The sequence below is a fragment of the Hydractinia symbiolongicarpus genome, chromosome 8, assembly GCF_029227915.1.
Source record: "Hydractinia symbiolongicarpus strain clone_291-10 chromosome 8, HSymV2.1, whole genome shotgun sequence".
Lineage (NCBI taxonomy): Eukaryota > Metazoa > Cnidaria > Hydrozoa > Anthoathecata > Hydractiniidae > Hydractinia > Hydractinia symbiolongicarpus.
The window spans coordinates 20,163,510-20,182,210 of NC_079882.1; the positions used below are offsets into that span (position 1 = coordinate 20,163,510).

The following is an 18,701-nucleotide window of genomic DNA, read 5'->3' on the forward strand; positions in this document are numbered from 1 at the left end:
AAGTAAAAACGAAGCCCGCGAACGAGATTGGAATACCACATATATATATATATACTGATTTTGCACTGGTGCCAATCTAAACTTTAACACGAAAAAATCAACAGGTGTCAAACAAATGAAAATTTCACACGAGCCTAGAGTCCAAAGCAGTTTATTACCGGGAAGTCGCAAATCGACATTTCTCTCGTAAAAAACAGTAAAGTTTCGATAAATTGAACAATAATATTATATCTCGCCAACAACGTAGCTTTTTTTAGGTTTCGTGCCGAAAAAAAAGAAGTTATAAAGACTTGGGACGAGGTTGGTAACCCGACAAATCTTAAAAGATCGTTTAAAGAATTGAAAAAATAAATCAAAAATCGCCTGTTCCTACACTCGTCTCCCACGCCTGTTTTTCGCCGAGCCTCAATGTTATTGCTATTTGGGCTTGTGACGACTTACTAAGAAAGACCACATATTTTTTGTAACCAAAAACTCGCATTTCCAGTGTGATAAAAATTTAGTTTTAATTTTACTAAATCTTCTTAACAAATTTCTAAATTTTTGACAATTTACTTATTAAAAACGGTCTACAGTCTGTAAAACCGTAAAGGTGAATTTCAAGAAGTAAGTTTTAACATATATTCAGAATTTCAAAAAGTTTACATCTTTAAAAAGTAAATATACCCGCATTTCGTTAACAATGTAATTAAAGAAATCTATAAAAATCGCATATGTGAAAATATTTTAACTAGAAAAACTTTTATGGTAAAAGGCTAAACTTAAAAATTTCGGGGTGTTATAATCTTATTTTACAAAATCTCAGTCGATCTAATAATACTGCATGTTTCATCTTGACACAAATGATATTAAAAAATGTGGTTCTTCATACCAAAGATAAAAGAAAAAAAAACAACAGAAAATGGATGAACCTTTATGCTAATGAAATCACACTGAGAAGTATATTTCACATTTCAGACAAGGTTGTTAAAAAGCTATTATACTTTCTATTTCTTGTTCGATTAAAAAAAAAATTTAGTTGATGTGTCGAAAAGAAGCCTGTTCAAACTGCAGATAAGGGACGTTGTTTCACCCAAGGCGTAGGAGTTTCAAAACAAAGCGTACATTAAACCCACGAAAACCGAACACAGTCGATTAGAATGAGAAATAAAGGATTAGATCGGTTGAAACAAGCACCCGAAGTAAAATTTAGATTTTCTGAACCACCCATCTTAAACTTTACAGAACCCAGAAATAACAAGAAATAACTAGGAGGGTGTTTACATCTCTCATATACATCTCTCACGTGACGATCGCCGGAACGGTATGGGAAGTTTGCCAGGATGTTGCCCTGCCTTTATATGGAAAAAAGTTTGTCAAGATGTTGTTGTTTTTCTTTCAATTGAAATGTTCAGCTCCGTTTGTCCTGAGACATTGTATTTTTATAGAATAAAACTCGGCCCTACTGAGCCGGGATCCCGCTTAGCTCCAACTAAATACGTGACTTTCAGCATAATTATTGAAAAGGGCGGGGTCCCAACAAATGTACCGTTCCGGCAATCGTCCCGTTCCTTTGTCTCATATAAACACCCCCTTAAAAAGATAAATAAATACAAAAATAAATACAGTTTCGGAAACAAACCGAAGAAAAGGGTTTCACTCAGCAAATGTGTAAAGTTGGGTCACAAAATGACTTACGAAGGACAATAAACCTGGATTTGTTAATGTAAATAAAAAATGGCTTCGCCTACCAGTAGTTGTAGTTAACCAGTTTCACTTTTCGACAATCAACTATATTTATATGGAAAAAAATTATTGGAACTGAATTAAATCGATAAAATGTAAATTTCATAAATAGAGAAATACGCACGTATAAATAAAACTAGCCGATATTAAATTATTACAAAACGAAAAGGGCAAAAAAAATTTCTTTTTAAGATTTCGTATTAAAAATAGTTAGAATATATTTTGCAATACCATAAATATAAAATCAGTTTAATTCGAGTAGCGATGGCGATTCTAAAAAAAACAGGGTAATTTTCTGTGAATTGGTTTACAAGGGCGGTATATATAGCAACATCGCATGATATTAAAAGGGTCGTATATACAACAGCATCACGTGATATCACAATTAAGTGGACACCTTTAGTGCAAACCAATGTTTTCCTGTTTACTAGAGGTGTCCACTTTTTTAAGCGTCCTTGATTAGAGTATCGACTGATGTGGCGCAGGTCTTTCAAAAACAAAAAAAAATTGAAATCAACAACAATGCAAAAAGCCTCTTCAAAATTTTTAATGTTTATAAACACAGATTTATTGTTGGAAATTTGACTTATTCAAACAGCTGGTACTTGGTAAACTTGGTCTAGAATTTTTTGATCTTACGAACTTAGTAGTAAAAGTAGTAATAGAGTTAAAAGGCAGATTTTTCATTTCAGAATGCAGGTAAAAGTTAACCTTGCGGAATTAACTTAGCGAATTCAATATACTCCTTGGTAAAAAAATACTTGATAGAATATTTTTACTAAAAAAACATTTTACCTGGCCCTAGAATATTTTCACTTTCTTCCTGTCCACTGGTTTCGTCTGGAGAGTCAATATCTGCACAAAAGCAGACGCTATACGTTACTTATGATTCACAATTTTAAAGAAGGTAGGGGTGTATGTCATATTTTTAGGTAGGTGTATGAGAATATTTAAAGTAACATCGAGTAAGGGTAAGAGCATTTTTAAATACGCTCCTTAAGAAGTGATAAAGTTACTAAGCATTAGTTAACACGCAGGGTTACAACTTATGCACGTAATTATTTTTAGGATATTTAGAAGGATTTAGGAGGATTTCAGCTGTTTATTAGAAGATTTCTTCGATTAGAGAAAAAATTTTTGAGCTTGTAACAAAAATAAGGAATGTCAAAGTAAGACAAATTGGATTAATTAGATTTTGTTTACATATTTGCTGATGCAGCTATATATAAATATTTTGGACTTTATTTCACAAAAAAAAATCCGTTGAAAAAATTGAGTTTGACGAATGAGTATGCCGTGAAAATTTAGTTTGCAAAAAAAAAAAAAAAATCAGGAAATTTTAGGCGATATATCTTCCAAAAATAAATATGTATGTTCATAATGACAGGATATTTATAACTTTTTACAATCTGGCTTTCTTTAAATACAATATTCTGTAAATTTTCAAGTTGAACCACACGACTTTTTTAGAAGTTCTTATAGTTGTTCATACTTTTATCAAAAAAATAGGAAGCAAGGCTATAAGATATCACGAAAGAAATTTAAAAGTGGCATTTTTGCTTATGGAGTTCTTTCTGATACCTATATCGTCATCGAATATATTTTACTTATAACGAGTTTTTAGCAAGGCTCTCTTTCAAGAAGATACACCAGCGAAAAAAGACCAATTTGGACAGGTTAATAGAAATATTCAAAACAAAAACAAAACAAAAAACGTTGCGTCACTCTCACCTGGAGGTACGATACAAACACTGGTGTCATCATCATTGACAATGACAGGTACAACTTCTACTATGTCATCGGGCAGTACACTGGTCAGTGCTTCTATTAAAGTGTCAGGAAAATGATCACGCAACATAAGGTTCGATATCAAAATATTTTGGAAATCTTCAGCTGATGACCAGTATGCTCGATATGCAGCTTTCTTCTTTCGAAATCTGTAAGCAAAAACATCATATGATTTTGCTCAAACGCTAATTCATCAGTCAAAAGAGAAAATATACATAACTACATTCTAACTTGGACATAACAAACAAGCTATATAGCGGATACTCGATGTGTGGCTGGTGCTTTTAAAGTTCCCAATAAATGAATTGCAAATTCACCTATTTATCATCATTAGGTTGCCTTTAAAGCCATGCTTAACATATGCGTAAAGTTTCGATACACAAATGTATTTTCACCAGAATCTTAATCTTTATCAGAAATGTGGAAGAAAAAAACGAAACTGAGCCAAAGTATATATATTTCTACAGTAATTTTGTCGAAATTCTTGCGCTAAAAACAAAAACCTTTGCAAGATAAAAGATAATGTTATCCTTACCTTGGATATATTGACTTGGTTTTACATATGTGAACTATTTTTCCCGCCATGTACAATTGTCTGGCTTCAGGTGGATTATACGGTTCAAAGTCTAATATCTCCTCCTCGGTTTCGAAGTATTCAGTATACGAATGATTAGAGGACTGGGTACAACAAAGGATGCATTGACAAATACAACCATGCAAAATTTTCCACTAAACATGAAAATTACTAGTTCCATAAATTTTCATATTTTTAGGTTCTTTAGGGCAAAACCACTATTACTTTATTCATTCAATTTTGTCATGTGTGGCCAAATTCTGGTCCTGACTATACACCTTATTGACAAGATTAATCGGTAAGTTCACGTGTTGCTACTACGCAATAATAATTACATCATTAAATCCAGGTGTATGTACTAAGCTACAAAAAATATTTACGACAATTTATCTTCTAAATATCCTCCAACAAGTTTAGAAAAAAGTTTTTTCTAAAAATAATCACAAAATTCAAACAAAGGCCTGATTATTTTTCCTACATAAATAATCAGATTTTTGCATCTATTCACCGAAATATATAAACAAGTATACTTCTATAACTACACCACAATTTTACATCATAAAAAGCGAAATAATAATGATAACAACTGATACCTTTGGTAGTTTAGTTTTTTCCAACATTTGTAAAATATTGTGTTGAAGTTCATTTAACGTGTGCAAGTTTAATCTACAAAAAGTAAATTAGAAAATATTGCAATATGGTTGAACTTCAAAATGGTGTCTTATAACAAATGATACCATTTTTAATAAATTCAGTTCACAGCTACCAGAAAGAGGTGTTTGCAAAATTACATTCCAAGTTATTTAGTTCACAATGTGATAAACCTTATCAGGGTGAGGACCTGATTGGGAATTTCGTGAGAGCCTCCCGAAGAATTCCATGAGGTAAATTCTAAGATTTCGGATGCCTGAAAACATCTCGTTCCACGATAATTTTCCGTAACCTCGATCAAAGATTTTAGATCCTTATCGTTCTTTTTAACTTGCTTGCTACCATTTTTAATTTGATAACTCAACTGCTATCATTTTTAAAGTCCTTGTGTGAGAAAATACTTGACATCATAATCCTATTTTTAACGTGATTCTTCACTTCATTATTGCATGTTTCGACGGATAAAAATAAGAATGCATAGCTATGCAATGATTGATTTTTGGCTGGCTTTGTCGGGTAGGTTTCATGAAATAAATACATCAGTTAGATTACAGGAAAAGCTTAAAAATTAAATGCTTGATTTGGAACACCAACTAGTATTTTCAGGTGGAAATTATCTGTGTAACCTACATAACACCATGCTCTAGCTTAATGCGAAAAATTAAAGTGAAATGGCTTTATTATAAAAAACATCATACATCAATATTTAAGTTCAAATCACTTACCGAGATACTATATCTTTTCCTAGCACAACAGAGTGGATGAAATCTTTGGCATAGCAAGCTGCTTCGTAGCTAAAGGAAGCAAACAAAAAATGGATAAAAGATGCATGCTGACTATAGGTTGGCTCTCTGTTTTGAAAAATCTCTTTTAAAATTATAATACTTGCTGCCTATAAAGCGTGAACGTTTCTCTTCGATATTTTTTAACTTTGATAAAGACACTGCCCACAAATTGATCAGACAAGTTGTAGGTCGGTAATTTAAGTTTTAATTCTTTAAAAATGTTACACACAACAGGGTTAAAAATATAATACTGCAATGCATTACGTGCCGCCAACAAAAATAATTTAGCGATTTTAGAAATTTTAATATGCATCTTCTCAAATTTGTAAATTATTTGTTTGCCGTGACCCTCAGATCCAAAAACGTTAAGCATAGGTCGCTTGCTTGGCAAAATTTTTTTGAAATCACGTAGTGTAAATATAGTTATGAAAATCGAAAAAAAAAATCAATTCGGTTATTGCAAACAAAAAATTATTCAGAGGGACAACCTATATAACTTTCCATTTTTCTAAGTTTATCTCATCTTAAATTTCAGTAAAAAATACAAACTTCAATAGGCGCTCAAGTGTTTTAATTTAATTGAGTGTTATAATTATGACAAAAACTATACTCATAACACATTTTTGTAAGCAACATTTTTATAAGCATCCCTGGATTTTAACCCCAGAAATTTGTTACCTCTGCGCTTAGTGTTTGAAGAAATTTATTTATAGGATCTAATCATTCCTGAAGTAATCCTCAGAAAACTTTCTCTCGAAATGCAATTAATAGCATACCCTTGCAGGAAAATATGTCAAAAAGCTATTCTATCAATTTAAGACAAGGCCTTGTTTCTTTGTTTTTTGAGTAGTATGAACAATGTATCTATTGGATGAGACTGCCAAGTTTTATATCAAAATGCTAAAAGAATGGTAACTAAAAAATACAAGAATTTATTTTCTCAACCGAACAATATGTCGTATAAAAACAACAAAAATGTTTATCGTATTTACCTGACTGCAGAACCAGAAGGTCCATATGCATAACACTGCAAATCTGGATATTTTGGACGCATCAAGAAGGCCAAGATAGAAGCAGTACCAGCACCAAGGGAATGGCCAACAATAACCAACTTGTAATTTTGAGAGCCTTTATTCTAGAATTAGTATAAACTAAAATCTAAATAAAAACATGCAAAGAAAGCAACACACTTGTAAAAATAGCTAACGAATATGTTATTCCGGATAAGACAATTGGCCAAAAAAAGTTGTATTAAAATAGCGGGTACCACTTAACCTTATGGTAATATATCCTCATTATATATCAGTTATTTCTATTAAGTTAGCATTTTCCTTTTTAGGAAATTCCTTAAAAGTAACAGAGTGCAACTTACCACATCAAAATTCTTTGCTTCTTCAATCAACTGCTTTTCTGCAATAATTTGCTGAATAGCCACAGCAGCTTGAAGAAAACCCTAGACAGTATTAAAATACACTAATTATTAAAACAACAAAATTAGTCAAACAACAAGAAATATATGCCAAGAGAGAAAGAAACATAAGAAATAAACAATGGAAAAAAAAGAACTGTCCTAGATAAACAACACAGGAGTTAAGTATTAAAAAACCACTTGTAATAGCAAATTTTATAAGGCAATCTATGAAACCTTGTGTGCAGTCCATTCTGGGTCACCACCTGGTATATTTTCCTCCTCAATTGCCAGGTCAGTGAGGATATCCTGCAAAAGAAAATGGTTTTTTACTTGACACGTGGTTCTTTTGAATGTCTTAAGAAAAACACATGCTATCCAAATGTTAACAAATCTAAACAAAATAACTTTTTGAATACGTTTCCTCCAGTAAAGTTACGTTTTTTTTCTTGCAGGGTTTGTATTGACATTCCCGTAACCTCTCACCACTGTAGTCTGATTATTTCTTATATTTTTAGGCCTGAAATCAGAATGTTTATCAATTTTTTCTTTTGTTTCACCGCCACTTTTATTTTTTCTAACAAAAAAATGCCAACTTTCCTACTTTTTTCTTAAAATCCACAAATGTTCCCTTTTACAAGTTTCTCACTGATTTGGTCAAACTCAATTTTACCGGTTGCTACAATAGTAGGAACATATAGCCACCTGCAGTGATAACGTTCCTCTGCAGGAAATAACTATGGATTCTTTGAAATTATCAACAATAACATTGAATGGGGTTTGAAAGACCTAAAAAGAAAACAAAAGTTAATTAAATCACACAATGGATTCTTTGGTTACATTTTTGTTGCACAATTTTGATACGGTATATGCCCTAAGAAAATGAACTGAAAGGAATCACAATCCAAAAAAGCAAATAGGAACAACATTATTACTTACTTCATCAGAGTAACTGACATAAATAAAATTATCATTATTAATATCCAAATAAGCCTTCTGTGTTGCATAGTTACACAAGCAACAATTATCACCAGTAATGTTTGGATAATATGAAGGCGTTTCTCTACAACAATGGCAGCATCTAAAATTTTTAATTTTTTATTCAGTTTTTTTTGTTTTTTCTTAAAATTTTGTCCATTAAAGGCCACTTCCCCCACCCCACGCGACCCCCACCCCACTATATATTTTTTGTTTTTTCAAAATTTAGGTATTTCCTTTTTAAGTCTCAGAGTCTATTCCCTAGTTGCATGCTAATTTTATATTTATATATGTAAATTTTATATTTTCTTTTCACCATAAAAATCAGGGTTTTTCATGCTATTTTCCACTTTTTATTAACCCTATTCGGTCCGGGGGGGGGGGGGGGGGGGATTCCGCCCCCCCCTGACGGTTTTTTTTAATAACTCCTGATTGCTTTGTTATATGGCTATGATACTTACTGAGTTTCAACATTTATCTATTAGACACCTGCATGGTAATTTTTTAGGTCCCATACCTTTCAGAGGCTTTGATATTGGCCATTACTCGAAACTACCCCTAAAAATCTCTATGAAATCCTTATAATGGGAAAAATATAATAACTCCTGTTAGGATTATTCTTAGGACTTGAAACTTGCAACACAACTTTGTTGCATCAAGAAGAATAATTTTGAATAATTTGAACACGTGACTAATCCGATTTCCCGATTTTGTCGGATTTTACCCAAAAATCGGAAAAAAACGGATTTTCGGGCAATTTTTGGCAATTTTTTATCCGATCCATGTAAAAACCGGAAGATATGTTAAATAACTTTTATTTAGCTTTCAGAAACTTCAAACAGAATGTAAAAATTCGCTCTAGAGCAAAAGTAATTATATTTTAAGCAGATAGTGGCATTTTTAACAATTTTGAAGCTTTTGATGACGTCACAGAAAATGTGCTGACGCAAGCAAATTTTTTTTGGCGCCATTTTGTTCCTTTTACGACGTACTATAAGTGTGCCAAGTTTGATTCAATTTGAACAACCCTATGTTCGAAAAACCCTGGACCGAATAGGGTTAAAACAATTTTTTTCTAGGTTTTATGGCAAATTCTAAAATTTGATATTTTGAGCATGATTTTTTAAATTGTTACTTCATCAGCGATAGTAAATTAAAGTTTATTTATTCATACTAAACTGCAGTTTTAAATCCACATCAAATAGTATAAAAATAATTTGAAAATTTTTGAAACACAACGTGCATTTAAAAAAAAAACGACTCTCACTCAATGTTATTTAGAATTGTGGATTTTTTTTAAAATGCTATTTTCAACTTAAACATTGGGAAGTATCTAGAGAACAGTTCATTTTTTGGCAATAAAAAAATGCTTGTCTCTTCAAATTTTACTTTCTAAAGACCAATTATACTCCAGAGGATGGTTAATGTTAAATAAATCACTCATAGCTTCTATTTAACTTCAAGGTGTAAAAGACTGATCAGAGAAGTTAGTTATTTGGATAAAGTCAACTTTCCAGTTTCCAAAAGTTTTCTGAAACAAAAAAGGTATACAGATCCTTAAATGTTTTTCTCTGACTTGATTTTACAGAGGCGTGATGGATATATCAAGTTAGACATTAACTTTATAAGTTAGTTCTAAGTACATTTAGCTGGATATTTCTTGGTCCTTTAGCATTTTTTATTATTGCTTTAAAACAAAAAAGTCACAATTTTTTTATACCATAACAAACTACATTTATTTGACTTTTAAACAAATGAAAATAAAGACTTCTCAAGGGATGTCACCATTATAACAATCATACTCAAATACCTTCTACAGGGTTTAAAATGTGAAGGTGAGTGATTTATCAACAATCCTGAGATAATTGAAAAAAAATAAACCTACAAAAAAAAAAACAGCTTCAAATGCTCATTACGTCTATAATGGTAATTAGTTTTCCAGGTAGATGCTCGCAACTTCAAAACATTTTGCTGGTGATTCAAATAGAGTAAAAACTTTTTGATATTTTGTTCAATTCATTTTTAGTTATCATTAAATATTCTAATATATTTAAAAAGTTGTTCATTGTTAACACAGCCGGACTTGCATAGTTTTACTTATTACTAAAAAGACAAAAATATATTTAAAAGGTAGGTAAGACTGATGCAGCTTAATATAGTACTCAAAACTGCTGATGCGTTACTTTTTAGCGTTGGCAAATTATTGCTAACTGATTGCCGATGAAAACGACTCTTCATGGCAATTTAATGCCAATGAGATTTGGGATAATTTCAAGGATTGTAACTGTAAATAAAAATAAGTTATTTTTACCTCACACGTGCTAATAACCTACAACCAGGACGTGTACATAATGGAATGTTATTTAATAAACAATACATTGGCCACCCATAACATGCTAAAGCATATTTAGCGAAATATGTCACTTCCTCCAAAATTTTAACATCTGACTCATCTTCCATGTCAAATGGATACGAACTAACAGTTTGTTGGTGGCGCCGAACAGACTTATGTGATTTGTGACAGGTAACCTAAACACAATATCTTTTTTTAATCAAATATTAACATAAAGTTTAGTATAAAACTTAACTTTCACTGATAATAACAACCATTTTGAGGGAACATATTTTTTTGTTAAAAGATTAAATCTTTTGTAGTTTCTTCCACTCTTCTAAAAAAAGGGAATCGAATGGCAAACTTAATTTAGAAAATTAATTTTTGTTTTTCTTGGTTTGATTTTTCTTATAGGACATGGAGACAAAGGACCTAGGTGGGGACAACCCCATGGAACTACAACAGAAGGGGATAATTTTTTTAAAAAATTTTGGTTTCTTAGTGTATCTATGCCATAATGCTTAAAAATACTCAAATGATTAGAATTTACCGGATTATTAAATTTTGAGTTGAATAGGGGAAATTTGCAATAAATTATGAATTATAAGGCTTTTTTTCACAATTCAGACTTTTCACTTTCGCTTACATTACCTGATGGTAGGATGCGTTTGTATTTTTTAACTCCTCCTCAACCCATTTGCATTCTTGATACTTCTGCCGCTGCCTGAGTAAAATCATGCCAGCTAAAATGTCTGAAGGAACTAAATCTGTGTAACTGTGGAAATATTCAGCAAATATTCTTGAAGCAAGAAGTAATACATTATCTTTTGAGGTTTCTGTCTTTGTACAACAAAACAGCAACTTGCAAGTTTTATGCCACTCACTTTCATACTTGTCCACGATTTTTCTTTGAAACTCTAATGTATCCACAGAGCCATATTTCTTGCGTCTAGTTTTCTTATCGAGTTTATACCAAAGTTTTCCAGCCGAGTCAAAAGTTAAGTACATTGAAAGCAAGGAGAAAACTACCCATATAAGGTTAAATATAACAACAGCTTTAGGTAACCAGGCATCGTGATTATCAAAACAAATTTTACCTTTATTGAAAATATAGTGTATACCAACGCCTGCCCATGCAGCTTCAAAAATTAAAATAGCTAGTCGAATATACAACAACTTTGGTATGTGTTTCCTTTGTTCGCTATCAAAAATTGTTCCTCGACTGCTAATGTATGTAACAATTAAGTCATTAACAGCTGATAAAAATAATATACCCATGTAAACGAAAAAATATATATGAATCATCTGATATTTACACAGACTAGAACTTCTCTGTTTATCATGGTTCGAGGTTATATGAATACCAAACACAACAGCAACAACAACAAGCCTAAAAAAAGTAGAACAAATCTTTATTTCCATAGATAGAACTTGTGAAATTTTGACCTCTTGTTACAGAAGCAAGAAAAATTAACCAAATCTCAAACCTTAATATCATTGAAATTCTTAAATACATTCTTTTTAAAATGTTTTAAGGCCAAAATAAATATTTTAAGAGTACAAAAACTTCTTTACGGTAACCACTTTTGTAATGGCTTGGTTAAAACATTTAAAATTTCCTAACATACCTGGAGGGGACACAAAATGTCTGCAGCAATTCAAATTTACCTTATCTTTTAGTGTGGATGACATTAAATGTTAAAATTTGGTGACTTTTCCTATCTTTTATTACAGATTCAGGCAAAAAATTTTGGTGAAAAAAATTCAATTTTCTGCCATTTTTGAACAAAGGTGTTCAGCCTTTTTTTCAGCAAGTCAATATAAAACAGTTTTGTTGCATTGTTTTGTTTCTAAAATAGTTTTGTATATGCTAATGAATGTTTTTGTGTTACCAAGGTGGATATAATACAGACCAGAATTTTTGTATTACCAGGACCAAAAAATTAGTCATATATATATGACATCCTTTTTGATCCCATGACATCATCAAATTATTTTGTGTACCTAGAATGAGAATGTACTAAGACATTTTACAGCTGTGCCAAGTTTAGGGTTAGGGTTACGGTTTCCAAAAGTTTTTTTAAAGCTGAATAGGGAGCTTATAACTATATATTTTTCAACAAACACCTAATTTTACTAAACGGAGTATTTGACCAAATAAGCCAAAAGGGTAAATTTATGTATATCATTTTTTCTTTTTTGGGGGGCTTTGTCATGGAAACATCCTTATTCTGTATAGATAATTTATTTTGGCTTTCAGAATATATATAATGTTTGATAGTAAAGAAGATATTTCAAATATACAGAGTATATATGTGTCTCAGGGGGTTACCTTATCCTTGAAATAATTCTCATGGGAAGAAACGTTTATTTTATTTTAGATTTTTCTTCCTTTTAGGAGAAGAAACCTTAACATGTGTTTACAAAATTCTTGTAAAGAATACTTTTTTGTAAATAACAGCAATTCATATGGTACAAGTGTGCATGGAAAAAGGTTTTTTTATAGAATTCACCCCACAAAAAACTAAAAATGTTACAAAAATATAAAGAACACTAACCATGCACCACGAAGTAATAAAGAAATGCCAAATGGAATCACTAAATCATCACTCGCAATAAACCATCTCCGGTTAAACACTGTAAGACCAGGCATCCTGGGTTAGAAGTTGGTATTTCTAAAAATAATAATATAAATTGCTAAAGAATATAATTATGGCAGGGACACGCAGAATAAAATGTATATATACACATTTCTTTTTTTAAAACAACTGGTGAATAAATGATGGAGGTTCCACAGGGGTTAACAACAGGTATGAGATATTAAATAATAATAATGAATATTGAAAGTGGCTAGCCTATAAAATCAAAAAAACCTACAGTTAGTGGATTGTTCCTGCTGCAGGCTACTGAAACAAAAAAGAAACAAAAAATGATAAACTTTAGACTGCCTCATCTCAATCAAACATATACTAACATTTATAATTTGTGAAAACTGAAAAGAAAAAGGATTAAAAACATAAATTAAAAAGTGATCTCCATTAGAATTTACCAAATACATTAGAGATGGAAGTCTTAAAAGAGTCTGGAAGATTATTCCATACTTTTGCAGCTCTAAACAGGAACGCTTTTTCGCTAAATTCTGTATTGACCAAGGGAAGTGTGAACCTGTTTTTAGAAGCTCCTCTTGTTTGGTTATTGTGGCAGCTTTTTGCCAAAAGGAAGTTAAACCGCATGTAATCAGGAGCAATGTGATTCATGGCTTTGAAAACTAACATGGTGGTAATTTAAATTGATGACAGATTTTTTAAGTCATCAATATACTAAAGAAAAAGCAGGGGCTTATATATCCCAAAGGCATATATAATTAATTAATTTCTTGTGAGGTATAATCGAAAAGCCCTGGTTACAATTAGGAGTGTTTTGTTAAGATGGAGAACAACACAAGAGAAGAGTGGATTTATATTATTGGAAAGATACCCTTGTATGTTTGACATTTTTTTTCTCAAGCCTAAAATCCTCACCCAATTCTGCCAAATTATTCTCATTTTGATCTACTAATGTACTGAAATAAAATTTTACACAAAGTGTGTTTTATTGAGAACAACATCAATTAAATGCCAAAGCAAGGCATGCTTGAATTTCCTGCTGGTATCCAGACAGTATCCTGTTTATTCTAGTAAACCCAACAGCAGAAGCAGGATAATAATTACAAAGACCTAACATTACAGTAAATAACAACAAGGAAGATCCTGTCTAAAAAACAAGCAGCAGGCAGTGGGAGATAAATTTCAAGAAAAACACTTTGTCTAGATGTCAATTCAAATTATCCAAATTTCTGAAAGCTTTGTCAGTTTCAAAGTTTAAGTTCTCAAAAAACATTAGCAGTTTTTGTGAGTTTGTGTGGTATTTAGTTCGAAAAAAAAAACGTTTTTCTAGATATATAAAAAAGAACAAGATCCCACTCAAAACCAACTAGAAGATCTATTTGAACAGAAATATTCTTTGTAGACGCATAGAAAATGACAGTTAGATCTTGCCAGATATTCATTACAAGGGTTTTGTGTTCAGTTCATTGTTTAGGAATGTTTTTGTTAAAAAAAAAAGTTAAAATTGTTAGTTTCTAATATCTCAAACAAAAAAACAAATCAAAAAAGCTATAAAAAGAAAAAGAATAAAATGGAAAAGGAATATACTTAGGTTAGAAGACTACATAATTAGCAATTTGATCTATATAATAATACGCCAGTTCCGTGTCTCTGTAACAGGCAAAGTGGATGTGTTTATTTTCCTTTGATGTAGCCGAAAAACTTATTCGCGCGACGTCAATAAAACTACTTTAACGTAAATATCTTATATTAAATTAATGAAGCTATTACAGTGCACATAAAACCTTAAGGTCAAATAACTTGAAACGAGGTTGTGACGTCAATGATTTTTCACTGCGTGGGTAACTAGGGACCACCTAGGACCAATTTGGGTAATTTCCCCAAACCTGGGTCCCGGGATCCATTTTGGAATGGACAGGTTTAAGACTTCATCAAAAAACCTTTAAAACACAATATTTCCGTAACTGTTTGTCAAAAGTACATGATCCTATACATTTTCTTGATAAGCGTTTCAAGCTCTACATGATAGAGACTAAACAACTAAACAAATTTCTGAAATAATTAATTCTGTAGATTTGTGAGACTGCTCTAACGTCTTCAAGATTAAAGTGATGGTTCTCTTTTCCATTGTTGTCCTGCCTGAGTGGATTTTTCTACAGGCGTTATCGACTATAGTCTTTTATAATAATACGGAACCTATGTCTTTCGGTTTCTCTGTCTTAACAGGCAAAGTGGATGTGTTTATTTTTCCTTGATGTAGCTGAAAAAAATATTTTTTATACGTTAACGGCGGGATTTTAATGCATTTAGACTGCTATCAATAGCATTTTTAAAATTATCGAAGCTATAGCATTGTACTTTTATGTTTAATATCTTTGAAATGGCTAGAAATATCTGACAGCCTTTTCTGTGTGGGTAACTAGGGGCCACTGTGGCTAAATTGGGTAAGTTTCCCAAACCTGGGTCATACCATCCCCTTCAGAAAAAACGATGATGCCAACAAATTATGTTTAAACACCAATATCTATTCAACCGTTTCTCAAACATACATTATCTTATACATTTTCTTTATTAGTGTTTCAAGCTCTAGCTATAGCTACATGATAGAGGCAACAACTAAAGAAATGTCTGAATTATTTTCCCTTATTAACCCAGCCGCACAAGACGTCTTTATGACGTCTTTTTCAAGTATTCTGTTAGAAAACGCTATTAAGATGTTTTCCTACACCTCCTGGCGGATGTTTTTCGACAATTGACCATCGGGGAACATTCAATAAAAATTGGCGGTATTTTAATATAAGTATCTCCGGGATACGGGTTATTTAAAAAGTAAGTACTTTAGTTTTGTGATTCTCGAAATGGAAATTAATTTATAGAATTAGTAGGTAAGTGGATTAGCTGATGTATTGCGTTCCCTTCTATGTATGGTGTGTTTTGTCTTAGTTTTTTGCTCCAATCATTTACGAAAATAATGAGAATTTTCAGTTAATCCTTTTGCTATTACATAGTATGCAAATGATCGCCTTAGGTTTCATTGGTCTATTTCCCAAACATTTAATGACTACGTTTCTATAAAAGTCCATTATTTATCTGAAAAAAAGCTATTTTTTCTCTCTATATAATCCATTAACAAGCGTTTCAAAGATTCGAATGAACGAGAAATGTGACGCGTAACTGGGACCAAGCTGCTAAACGCTTCCAGTTAGAGGGTCAAGGAGATAAGGGCAACCTTAAATGTATAAATTTCCAAATAACAAAGGAAAAGCCTTTTCGACTTAACTCATTTATGAATGTCAATTATACATTTAATATATCTCTTTTCGTTTTTTCTGAACTGACTTCTTTATTATTTCGAATATTTATTTTGTTTATTTCGGCCTTGCAAGCAAATTTCAAAGCAATGTTCACAGAATTCGACTCCAGTTTTAATTTATGCTTTAAATAGTATGCTTTAGTTTAAAACTGAAGTAGAAATTAGTGTACATCTCCATGCATGGATAAGTTCATAGGTAGGATTTATAATACAGATTATTTTAATGATTACAATTTGTAAATATGAATATAAATGATTTAATTGTATAGTGTTTATTATTAATAATATTTTATTTATTTATTTACATTTATATTTAAACTATATTTATGTAATACGAGTGTCAATACGAGTTTGATATAAAAAATGCAAATTATTTTTATCGCAAAATATTGGTCGTCTTTGATGTCGTTATTTCTGCAATTTATTAAAAATGTACGTTTCAAAACGTTAACGTTAACGTCTTAAATTTATTTTATCAAATGCCTATTTTTTCTAAAAAATTCAAAAAAAAAACACAATAAGAACAATAAAAACAAAGGAAGACGTCTTATAGATAAAAGATGTCATTCTAAAGATGCATTTAAAAAGTTGCATTAAAGATGCATTTTAGTCGCTTCTACATCTGTAAAGTGTCTAAAAGACGTCTTTAAAAAGATGCTTCGTAAAAGAATTTCTTAAAAACGACTAAAAGATATCTTTGAAAAGATGTCTAAAAGAGATCTTTTGAAATGCATCTTTGAAAAGACCTTTTTTAGACGCTTAAAAAGATCAGCGCTAAAAAAGACGTCTTTTAGAAATGCGGAAGATGTCTAAAAGACGTCTTTTAGAGCTCTTTGTGCCGGCTGGGAATGGTCATTGCTACGTTATGAAAATTCAAATGACAGGTGTTGTTATTGTTGTTTTCCCTAGTTGGATTTTTCCATGGGCTGGGGCCCATGTCAATAGTTTTCAATATCTTAAAATTTTACAGCAAAATCATTAAAATAGTTTTTTGCTTAAATTTGACTCTTTCTATTATAAATCACAATATGCTGAAATATTTTCAATTTCATGTTTTTATATTCACATCATGTGCCCGACATAGCTAGCTAGCTATATGTATAGCAAGCATTTACGGAACAAAATTCGCCAGCTAAGAGAAAGTTAATAGATAGAACCCTCTAGCTTGTAGGGCAGGCTTTTGACATTTAGCTAGGTCTTAAAATTTTTGGCAAGCTTAAATTATACACACTTGTTTCTGCAAAAATGTATCTCCATTATTAGATTCAATTTAAACAAAATACAATGATATCTAAGAAGTTTCCAATGTGTTTCCACCGCAAAACCTTTTCTGCTTTGCCGAACTGCAAACAAACGCAAAATTGTTGTAAACACTACGGTCTCCCGTGCGCGCGAAGGTTGGGTTTTCCCCTTAGTTTCAAGCATAGTCATTATTATCAATATTCAACACCAAGAAAACATTTTAGTATGCAAATATAAAATTATTTGTCATATTAGATAAAATTTGCACCTCATTTACTTAAAATGTGGAGCAGGCAAAAAGGCACCTCAGAATACAGTGCAGTGTGCACGCAATGCGAGTGCTTATAACCCTCCTCCACAACTACTTTTTGTCATTTCTACGAAAAAATATTCCCTTTGGTATTTACACAAAATATTATTATAGCATGAAGGACTAGCTTGGTGTAGTTTCATTCATGTGGACCTGAACATGACACGATGGGTGCAAAACAAAACATCTGGGAGTACTACCTAATTACTACTAGTACTATATTATTTGAAACTAGCGTGTGGGTGCTGTTTGAATTTGCTATGTTTTTTATATCTGTTTGTTTTGTTACTTAATCCTATACCACATTTTTTTACAGTTGGAGGACAGACGAAACTAATAACATCTTGCAAAGGAGCTAGCCAACTCTATACCTTCTTTGCACGATTTTGTTTGTTTCATGTGCCCTAACTAAGGATCACAATTGAGGGATGCACTTGTAAAATTTGACTTGAGGCTGGTTGTTTATATTTTTCAAGCTTTTCCAAGCCTGATTTGTTCTTATGTTGTTCTTTGCAGTAAGAACAAAACTTTTGAATTCTGACTCAGAAACTCAGAATTTGTCTTGATAAAATTTCCGACGATTTTTTGTTGTTGCAGTATTGTAGCTATAGGTGAAAAAAGAAGCACAAGCAGTAGAAAAAAGAATTACAGGGGAATTCATATTTTAAATTGTTTATTTCATGGCAAAATTCAAGCTTGGGCTTAGAAATAAGATGAAAATAGAATGAAAATAGAAAATAAATGGTTTTAATATAAAAAAGAATGCATCACGAGAATATATTTTTAATCTTGTCACATTAAGATAACATGTAAAATGTTCAAATTTCAGTGGAGTGTATGTAGAGAATATATTGTTTTTTACATGTGACTTTGTGACAGCTAAATATGGGGATATTTCAACTCACACTTTAAAGGTATTTCCTTATAGACTTTTGAAATTCAAAATTTATGTTCAAAAACAATTTTCTGGTGCTCATCTATCAGTCTCA

General features: G+C 31.5%; 1 protein-coding gene across 3 annotated transcripts; it reads right to left on the bottom strand.

The window, feature by feature from the left end:
• Positions 1 to 574: 574 nt before the first annotated feature.
• LOC130654954 (diacylglycerol lipase-alpha-like) lies at positions 575 to 18,037 on the bottom strand. Of its 3 annotated transcripts, none has more exons than XM_057457652.1 (16): positions 17,392 to 18,037; positions 13,119 to 13,144; positions 12,800 to 12,916; positions 10,893 to 11,631; positions 10,221 to 10,438; positions 7,871 to 8,012; positions 7,637 to 7,720; positions 7,169 to 7,240; positions 6,896 to 6,976; positions 6,516 to 6,658; positions 5,464 to 5,532; positions 4,681 to 4,753; positions 4,049 to 4,242; positions 3,457 to 3,662; positions 2,521 to 2,580; positions 575 to 1,998 (listed from the first exon to the last, which is right to left on the bottom strand). In XM_057457652.1, exons 3-16 carry the CDS (start codon positions 12,892 to 12,894, stop codon positions 1,970 to 1,972), a joined length of 2,205 nt encoding a protein of 734 aa, XP_057313635.1. In that variant the 5' UTR covers positions 12,895 to 12,916; positions 13,119 to 13,144; positions 17,392 to 18,037; the 3' UTR covers positions 575 to 1,969. The 3 variants fall into 3 exon arrangements, with proteins under 3 accessions (XP_057313635.1, XP_057313634.1, XP_057313636.1); XM_057457651.1 differs by having other exon boundaries at positions 13,119 to 13,147; XM_057457653.1 differs by lacking the exon at positions 13,119 to 13,144.
• Between the last annotated feature and the right edge of the window lie 664 nt (positions 18,038 to 18,701).

What these genes read in the sequence shown, in the direction of transcription:
- LOC130654954 (XM_057457653.1), bottom strand. Translation starts at nt 12,894, where the DNA reads ATGCCTGGTCTTACAGTGTTTAACCGGAGATGGTTTATTGCGAGTGAT. An exon ending in TTATTACTTCGTGGTGCATG is followed by an intron (nt 11,632 to 12,799) that starts GTTAGTGTTCTT and finishes TACTTTTTTTAG; the next exon opens with GCTTGTTGTTGTTGCTGTTG. An exon ending in CCTTCTGGTTCTGCAGTCAG is followed by an intron (nt 5,533 to 6,515) that starts GTAAATACGATA and finishes TGCTTCCTTTAG; the next exon opens with CTACGAAGCAGCTTGCTATG.